Source organism: Charadrius vociferus, unplaced genomic scaffold (assembly GCF_000708025.1).
Source record: "Charadrius vociferus isolate BGI_N301 unplaced genomic scaffold, ASM70802v2 scaffold799, whole genome shotgun sequence".
Classification (NCBI taxonomy): Eukaryota; Metazoa; Chordata; class Aves; order Charadriiformes; family Charadriidae; genus Charadrius; species Charadrius vociferus.
Genome location: NW_009649954.1, coordinates 226913 through 236955, shown reverse-complemented (window position 1 = coordinate 236955; position 10043 = coordinate 226913). Strand labels below are relative to the sequence as shown.

The following is a 10043-nucleotide window of genomic DNA, read 5'->3' as shown; positions in this document are numbered from 1 at the left end:
AGTCTGTAAATGTACTGTATTAGTTTATTGCCAAAATGTAGTCAAATAGAAGACTTTAAATGTAGCCTTGCTAGTGAACTCTGGGTTTTAAAGCTGCTTGTCTAACTCAAGTTTAGGACTTTAATGTATTATTTTCAGCTTTACCTGTGAGAGGTAGGGACTACTGGAGACAGACTTGCATGGGATATGAGGGAATCTATCTTGTATAAATTAGTTGGGTTTTTTTTTAAGTCTTGAAATACCTTTAAAACACTGCATTTATTTCTGTTTAAAAAAAGTTTTCTTACCCCACAGTGTTCATAGGGAAAGTACTGAAACGACTCTATGCTGAAACTTCATCTTCTCTTGCGCATACTTCGAGTAGAGAAGAGGAGGCGGTTCTCAGAAATCTGGGCTCAAAATCTAAAGAAAAGAATTTGGATAATGTTCAGACATCATCATCAGATGCTAGTACATCAACTGGTACACCCTGCGAATCATTTCAAGGTGAGACTGCATAGTCCTTTTTCTGATAATATGCTTTTAAATATAGTTACTTTACTTGAGAACAGTATAGTATCAACTTTTTTCATCTGTTGATACCAACAGACAAATTTGAATATAAGCGCTAGTGGTGCTTAATACCTAGAACGCTTGAGGTCAGCACGTAAGTCCTGTGAAGGCCAAGAAATAGTCTTGGTGTGTATGTGTGAATACAGCATTTAGCAGTAGCTAAACTGTCTTTGGTGTCATATCTGTTGAACAGTGAGAAAATTACTTACACTGGTACAATTCAGCTGTTAGAGATACACCCAAAGATTGGTGTGAATACATGATCCAGCACTTCCTTCTGCCCTTGTCTTGTAACAGAAACCCCATGGGGAACGTAAACCCAACAGAAGGCAAGTATCAATTCAGGCGCCATGTTAGTACTCTGCTAAAGAGCATTATTTTGTATGTGTTTATGCAATGAAAGGGGTACGTGAATATTTTGACAGGTAAGTAAAAGTCCTTCTTCAAATGGGTTGTAAAATGTGGGTGCTATGCCAAAAGATGGAGTTGCAAAATGAGGTAGCTGTGGTATTACTTGTGGGTGAAAGGCTCTGTACCTATAGAAGAAGTGTGAACTTCTTTGTTGTAGCTCGTCTAAAACCAAATTTTGCCGTAACTGAAAGAGGTTGAAATAAAACTGACTTGAAATTAGAAGGCATGTTTCCCAAGAGTATAAAAAGCTTTCCCTAGGGGAGGTGCTTAGCTAGACCTGTTACTCACAAACAAGGAAGAACTGATTGTGGGTGTGGTTCAGGGCAGGAGACTGAATTCCTGAAAGAAGTGAGAAAATGAGTAGTAGGATTAGAACCCTGTACTACAGAAGAATAGATGTTTGTCTTGTTCAGGGAACTGCTTGGTAGGATCGAATGGAAGACTCGTCTGAATTGCAAAGGAGCTGTGGAGAGCTGGTTGATCTTCAAGAATAACCTTCTCAAAGCACAAGAATGGTTCATTTTGACATGTGGAAAACTGATTGTTGGTTCCCAGTGACAGGACGAGGGGCAATGGGTGCAAGTTGGAACATAGGAAGTTCCGTTCCGACACACGAAAAAACTTCTTTACAGTTAGGGTGACAGAGCACTGGCACAGGCTGCCCAGGGAGGTTGTGGAGTCTCCTTCTCTGGAGATTTTCAAAACCTGCCTGGATGCAGTCCTGAGTAATGTGCTCTGGGCAATCCTGCTTTAGCAGGGGAGTTGGACTAGATGATCTCTGGAGGTCCCTTCCAACTCTGAAAATTCTGTGAGAAAGTGTGGCAGGATGCCTGACTGGGCTCAGGTGTGTCTGGGAGCAGCAAGGAGAAGGTGAGGGAAGGCTAGCTGGGACAAGGCACACACAGGAGCTGTCATCACTGTGGAAGCAGTCCTTCAATACCTGAAAAAGGAGAGCAAACCATGTCTGGTAACAGTAACCAGGTTCAGCCAACAGTCTAGTGACACCAGGCAAGTCAATAGAGACAAGACACATCTGAGGTCAAGCCAGTACGTAGTCTGTGAGTCAGGGGGTGCATCAATTGGAGTATGTGCCCAAGCACAGGCATGGCTGCAGTCTAGCTCAGGCTGGCAGCTGCTTAAAAGCCTAAACTTAAAAGCAGCCTCTGAGTGATGTGAAGGGAGCCCCTGCTGAGGTGGCATCTTGCAGGTCTTTCTTAAGCAGCTCTTTCTTCACAACAGTCTGGATCAACAACTGTGTGATATCAGAGAGCTACCTGTAAGTTCAGACAGCTAAGCTCCTGCAAGGAAGTGCTGGGCCCTTCCAACACGAAAAAGAAATACAAAGAAGGTGAAAGCAGGTATTGCTACTCGAGAAATACAGAGTTGTTGCCCGAGTATGCTAGTATGGAGTTAGAAAGGCCAAAGCTCAGCTGGAGTTAAAACTCATGAGGGATGTGGGAAAAATCAAGAAGGGTAGAGGCAACAATTGGAAAGCTGAAGAAAGTGTGGGCCCATTGCTCTATGGGCAAGGGACTAGTGACAGAAGACAAGGAAAAGGCTGAGGTACTTAGTGCCTTTTTTGTGCCTCTTTTCACTGGTAAGATTTGTTCTCAGCCCCCTGAGCCTAATGATAAATTCTATGGGAGTGAAGCATTACCCACAGTAGATGATGACAGCTGGGGTGTAGTTAAGCCAGTTGCATAACTGCATGTCAGTGGGACAAGATAGTGTGCATCCAGGGATGCTGGCTGAGGTCATTGTGAGGCTGGTTTCTATCATCTTTGAGAAATCATTGCAATTGGGATGTTCTTCAGTGACTGGAAAAGGCAAACATCGTACCCATTTTCAAGAAGGGAAAGAAGGAGAGTCTGGAAAACTGTGAGCACGTTACAGAGTAAATCCTTCTGGAAGCTCTTTCCAAGCATGGGAAGGACAAAAAGGGAACTGGGAACAGTAAGTTTTGATTTGCCAATGGTTGGTTGTGTAGCCTAGTTGCCTTCTATAATGACATGGCTGGCTTGTAGATACATAGTTTCCTGTAGTATTCTTATAGCCGAGAACGTGAGATATCAATCAGGTAAGTGAATGGTCAGTCAGATAGACTTCCAGGGCCAAGGGATGGTGATAAGCAGTACAAAGTTTGGTAGATGACCATGTGCTAGTGGTGTACCTTGGTGGGGATTAATACTGGAGTCTATGACATGGAATAACCAACAACAGAAGCTGAGGGTAACCTGGCTGGAAGCAGCTCCACAGAGAACCACAAAGGCAGCTGGCGACATAGTGTGCTGTATTAGCAATGTAGCCAACGGTTTGAAGGAAGCAATTGTTCCTTTTGTGAGACCACACTGGCACAGCATTTGTGAGTCCATACTGGAAGTACTGCGACCAGTGAATTCCTTAGTAAAAGAAAGGTAGTGACAAAGTAGAGTGAGTCCAATGGAGGGCACTGTAATGGCCAGAGAGCCAGATGACATTATGTATGAGGAGAGTGAGAGAACTGAGTTTGTTCAGTCATAAGAAGAGAGGGTTAAGAGGAAATCTTATTAATTCAACCACCAAATCGGAAGAAGGAGTTTAGAAAAGACCGAGCCATGCATTTTTGGAGGTGCTCAGCAAGAGGAGAAGGGACAACGAAGAAGTTGTGGCAAGAGTAATTCTAGCTAGGTTGGGGGCGGGCGGAACTCCACCATGGGGATGATCAAACATTGGGAATGGGCTGCTCGGAAAGAGTTTTGGTATCTCCATCCGTGAAGGAGCTGAAAACTGAACAGCATACTGGAGAACTTGATCTAATTGGGCCAAATTTTAATGAGGTTTCAGCTAATGACCTCCAAAAATCCTTTCCACTGTATGTTACTCTAGAAATCTGTGCTACTAGTGTTTTGGGGTTTTTTGTTTGGATTTGGTTTTTGGTGTTTTTTTTTCCAATTAAATAAAAAAGGCCCCCACCCAATCTTTAACAAGGATGGCTAGTAACAAGTTGGCTATAGGGCTTTCTTACATGTGTATGTGGCAGAATTTGCTTTTGAAGGATTGTGTGGCTGTTGTCCAGTATTGCATCCCATTACTGTGACAGAAGATTGTCTGGAAATGTCAACTTGTTGTGGTTCTATTGGTTCGATACCCATTTTGCCACTTTGTTTTTTCTAGACCAATACTTCTAGTACTTATTTTTTGTAGTCAGTAACGAGAGGCACATTTTCAAAAGGCTGATAAAGCATTAAGCTTATTCTATAAAATTATTTCTGATACCATTGGGAACTAATTGTCCTTTTGAAATAAGCAACAGTCTATTTGTTGGCTCTATGGTGAAGATGTGCTAAATAAGCATGACTATGGAGTAATTTCTTAAGATAAAATGCCTTCATTTGTAGTGAATCTATACCATTCCTTATAAACTAGGGCCTGCCCAAACTCTCACTAAAGTGGGAAGTGAGGGGGAGAATTTAGTTGACCTTGTATATCTCCTCTGATTGTTTATACCTAGTTCCTAATAGAATGTTCTTCAGGGTAATGAAACAAAGGATTTTGATCCAGAATCCTAATACAAGTGAAACATAGCTCATGGGAAAAGAAACATGGAGCAAAAAGAACAGTTTCGTATTCAGGATTTTCAACGCAAAGCAACAAGGCTGTTGTTAAAACTAACAGCAAACTAACTCGGCTTGTTTTCTGTTGGAGGCAAGCAAACGCTATGGTAGTACAGAAGGTGTTCTGCCTTGATTGATGTTCTACAAATGTGTACTTAAAAAAAAAAAAAAATACAAAAAAGCCTTGAAGAAGGTTGCAGTGATAAACTCGGGGGGGGAGAAATCGGCTACCTGTCTGTGAAACCAATAGATAGCTTAACCATTCTTCTCTGGTTGTGATTTCATTTAAATTTAAGTAGCTCTTGCATGAATAATCATTTACATGTTGTGATTTTTATGGCATTGAACACTGAAAGTACATGTTTAGTGATAGGCTATAAGATTTGAAGCTATAAAGTGTGTGGCCTTGGAAAAGGATAAACATAAAGGCATTGATTTAATTTTTTGATCTTGTACTGTGTTAAGTAACATGTTTCTTGTAGACCAAAGTTTATGGACGTAACTATGAAACAGCTGATCATTTAAGTAGCAGTAGTCGAAGACAGACAGTGGAAAATGAGAGGGATTTTTTTTTTTGTAGTTACAAACTTCATCATAGTTTGAAAGTGATTATATCAGTGCTGCAAAATCTACTGAAAAATTTAATTTAGTGTCAATAAGAAATTGAGTACTTCTTTAAAAAGAAGCTGACTTAAAATCTAAGTATTTTCTAGGGATAAATAACAGCTTATACTGTAAAACTCATCACAATGTTCTACTTGCCTTTAACAGTTATTTTAAAATTGTAAAAATACTATTACTGATATGCACAAGCTAACACCTCCTATATTCTTAAATTTATTGGAATGCAGTTTGTAGCATTGCCATATTGAAGCATAATAGGGACTTCTGCCCATAAAATTTAAAGGCCATAGTTTTATATCCTGTATATATTTACATTTATATGCCTCTTTTGGGATCAAGTTGAAGCTGAGATGGTTAAATATATAAAAGATTGGGACCCATGTTAATGACTGGTTCTCATTTAATTTTGGAAGATGAATAATTTAATATCAGAAAGAGTTGTCACTTAAAACTTCCCACATAATTGCGGAACTAAGGCTTACAGTAAGACCCAGAATAACGGGAGATTGAAGGAAAATTGAGGGACACTGTCCTTTGACTACAGAGTGATCTTCTGAATGGTATTTGCATTTTTTTAGGAAGGTGGTAATTCTGTTAGGGTTGGAGAAAACACATGGAGGTGCCACACTTCTGAACCCCTAAGAAGGAGGATAGTTGCTTATATCCTATGTCTTGAAAAGAGAAATTATATTTTTATTGACTTTAAATTTTTATTGACTTTAAAAAATCCAACCACCTGCCTGTGGCCAAAATTTTCGTTCAAGGGCATTCTAAGATGAACCTTTCCTTTGGATTCTAGTTGTCCTAAATCAGATTTTTTTTCTTTTCCCATTCTACCAAAATACTCAGTGGGAAAATGAATGTAACTGAAATAGGGTTCCCCCCTCCGCAGGACAATTAGATAAGACTTTCTAAACAGTTCTTCCTTTGGAGAACCTGATGCTTCTATTATAAGAGCTATAGTTCTTAATTTCAGAAGATGTAAGTAAAGAGTTTTTTTCTTGTTTCAACGTAAAATTAAAGAGGCTCTAGATAACCAGCTTTATTACCTTACACCATTTAAAAGTTACGCATAAATATAATAAACCAGTGCCTTCTTGGCAGGCAAAGTATTAAAGAAAGCAAATGGAAAACTGAAAGCTCCTGCAAATAAGAGGACTTAATTTCTTTTTTCCTAAGCTTGCAAGTATGCTTCCAAGTGTAGTATTATAAATTGCTGTACCACAGAAAAAAAAAAAAGTGTCTGGCAGAAGACTGAAAAAGCCTTTCTAAGTATGAATTACTCACTTGGATGTGGCTTTTGACTATATTTTGTTCTGAGGATTGGTTTTGTTTGTTTCTGACCTTTCTTAGGGCAGGATCTGCTTGCAACTAGCCTTTATTTCATGGAGAATGCTTCTCTTGAGGTCTGCAGTTCTGTGAATTCTTTACTTTTGTCAATACTTTAAAACTGCATGAATTATTTTTAATACCTTTATAGCATATACTCAAAGTAAACACGCATGCTTCTGACTAGAGACTTGCTAATTGTAAAACTGGCTTTTTTTAATGGTGTCATTACTATCAGGCCTTTTTCTTGGTCAGAATTATAACCACTTTTTAAGGAACTTGGGATTTACTGACCGATATTGAGCATTTTCCTTATAAAAAATAAAGTTTAAAAGGTGCTGAGGAAGGATAATTGTATACAAGTGAAATGTATAGTATTCATTTTTTCTGTATAAAGCATCCTGGTCCACTTTTTTTTTTGTGTTTTCCGTAATTCTGAAAAAGAAAATTGAAATGTAGAGAGCTTAGGCAGAGTCTCAGATCTTGTGGGAACAACATACTTGATCTTTTTTGTCTCCTTCATTTATTTAAGGAAGAGATGATGAAGAAAAATACTAAGTTATTATTACTCCTAAGTTTTAGTATTTTTTTTAAAAAAAGGGGATCCATATTATGCTATGTAAATGGACAAAATGCAGTTTACTCCATATTCATTAGATGTGTCTATCCTGTGAAATATTTTAGCATTCTTATCCTGTATAAGGAATTTCCATCAAAATTCAGTACAGCTGTGTGATTATATCTTTTTGTGTGCGTGGTGTTCTTACTTTTTTTCATTGAAGTTATTAATGCTGACAGTATATTGCATTTAACAAATCATCACTGGGGCACCGGGACTGTGTCCTTACTCATCCTAATCCCGTTTTACTGCAGCCATTCTATTATAGAAAACTAAAGTTTGACAGAAGTGCCTAGAAGACAAAACTTGTCTAAAAAAAATGCATGGACAGCCCTGGCTTTTAGTTGATCAAATTGACAAAGTGCGTATGCTTGAGAAATTAAATTCTAGCAGTACGCAATGCGGTAAACAGCTTTAGAGACTTGTTAAACAATTCTGCTTCATTTTAGTTAATTGCTCTGAAAAGGTGTCTGTTGTGAATAAGCTGAAGAGCAATGGAGATTATTATACAACAGTGTTGTCATACACTGTTATGTTCTCTCAAGGATTTAAAAATTGTCTCATTACATGCTATATTACAGTGGCATTAAACTGTGAAAATGAGACAGATATATTGAGAAGTGAGTAGAGTATTTGACTGAAGACACAAGCCTCTGATGGTATGGTAGAAATGGTGCCCAACCAGATTTACAAGCTGGTAGCTATATGCTTTGGGGTAATGTAGAGATCTGGAGTTTGGGGAAAGAGGGAAGGGTGGAGGGGGGGAACCCACACAGAGAAACAAAAAAACCTGTCTCCGTTCACACTGAGTGGGCTGCATGTATAATATATGTAACTTCAGTTATGACAAACAGCTTTGTAGTTCAGTTTCTAGTTCCCCTAGCAATAATTTTTTTTAAATTATTTTTTGCTGCTGGTTGGCAGATTCTTTCCTTTTCCATTTTTCTTATGTGTATACACATTCTCTTCATCTCAAACAGCTTAGCTGTCATAGAGAAATCTGCTGGCCTCTGAAACGACTGAAAGCAATTTAACAAGTAGCTCATCCAATAGTATGCAGCAGTTGCCTAATTGGAGTAGAAAATGGCAGCTTTAGCTGTAAGTGTAAACAAGCTCTAAACCTAAATGTAGCTAGCTGTAGGAAAACTAATTCTTTTTGAAACAAAACAGAAAAATGGCTAAGAACATGGTAAAATGGACTTGTATTAGCTAGAGAAGGACTGATAGACAAACCTGAGGTGAATCTAGCTGTAGTGTAGTAACTGTGTGTGTTTATGTTCTCACTGTCCACCTTGTTTCCCTGTTTGAAATTATTTTTAATGTATTGATGAATTTGTGGTTTGCATTATTTTTGTACGCAAACAGGAATGGCCTCTTTCTAATGACTTTCAGTTGTGGAATAAAAAAATGTATGTTGGGGGGGGGGCAGATTCAGAACTTTAAACTTTGTTTACTTTTATTCTGATGAGCATATCTGCTTATTTCCTGGTCTAGTTTCAGGTGAATCCCAGTAATGACATAATCACTTAATCAGTGAGGGTAATTAACTAATTGCACCTTAGACATGGCCTTTTAGATTCAGTGTTGTTGCACTTATTTAAAAAAAAAATGTATTGATTGACAGAGATTTATTTGGCTTTTGTAAAGTGTGTTGAACAAATAACATCTGCAGCACTAGGAGAAATAATTGAGCTGAGTACTAACTTAACATTTTTAAATAGCTTTATTCTTCTGTTTATACAGCTAGAATTCTTCGATGCTTAATCAAAATTCACATACCAGGACACATATGAGACACTGAAGCTTTTAAGTTAAATAACTTGATACTTGGCTGTATAGTTTTTCATCATTACCATCATTCATCATATTAAACTTTCAGAAAACAAAAAATAGCTTGTACCACTTTTTAAATTAGCTGTCTCATAATTTTAAAACTGCTGTCTGCCTGTAGTCAGCTTCTGCTCTGGAAAGTGTTCAGTTTCTTGGTTACCTTGATCAAGATTTTTTTCCCTATTTCACTCTCACTTTGTATTGTGCTTTGTTTTCATTAGTTTTTCCAAGGGAATGTAGATGTTTTAACCGTCATAGGTAAAAATTCTTCCTCAGATGATGAGTGAGAACCAGAGGAAGAAGGATTTCTATGGTTTTAATCTGTTTTTTTTTTTTTTTTTCTGTGTCAAAGAATGTCTGCCAGTTAAAATGTAATGAAACTGTGGCTAAGTTGTAATGGAAAGTCCTGTCTCCAATAAAATGGGCTATAATACAGCTTGTCCAGGTGTCTAAAAAAAAGAACAAACTAAGAATTAGTATATGTGTGGGAGGTGGTGAAGGAAATAGATTTGAGTTCTCTTGTTCCTTGTTTCTTAGTAATTTCCCATCCCAACTATGGGCCTTGGAAAATGGGTATATCTTTATTGACCTCAGTTTTCTTCGGAAGTTTTTGGGTTCCATCAAGCTGAAGGAAAAGACAATAATGGGGAAGTACTTCTGAAGATTTTCTCAAGTTCATTTTCTTCTTTTACTGCTTTCATCCTTTGAGCATCAAACCTTTTTCTTTTTGCCCTCTTCCCTGAAAACTTTGATGTAATGAGGTCGGTAAATTCCAAGTTTGACCATGTAACTTTCGTAGATCACTTTTGCAATTATTCTAATGGAAATATGAACAGAAAACAGAATGGTTTAAAAAATGTGTTTTAAACCAAACTTAGATGGTGATATCATCTTTATTAGGCACAAAAAGTGCTTGTAAGGAATGAAAAGCAAGAGAAAACAGTGCCTTGTTTGTGGGTTTTTTCTTTTATATAGATAAACTATGCCGTAAGTCATTATCTAAAATGGGGGGGGGAGCTTTTGTATTTGTTTTTAGGTCATCTTATACCTGTTTCAGCTCTTAAGAAAGAAATTGGATTCCTGCT

The 10043-nt window shown here is 37.8% G+C and overlaps 1 protein-coding gene across 1 annotated transcript in view; it reads left to right on the top strand.

Moving 5' to 3' along the window:
• Positions 1 to 294: 294 nt before the first annotated feature.
• Positions 295 to 10043, top strand: part of ERICH1 (glutamate-rich 1) — a gene marked incomplete at its 5' end in the record, with an annotated part of 79138 nt that continues 69389 nt past the window's right edge. The window contains one exon of the mRNA XM_009891531.1: positions 295 to 486. Coding sequence (XP_009889833.1) covers positions 295 to 486 — 192 coding nt within the window. The remainder of the gene's footprint in view (positions 487 to 10043) is intronic.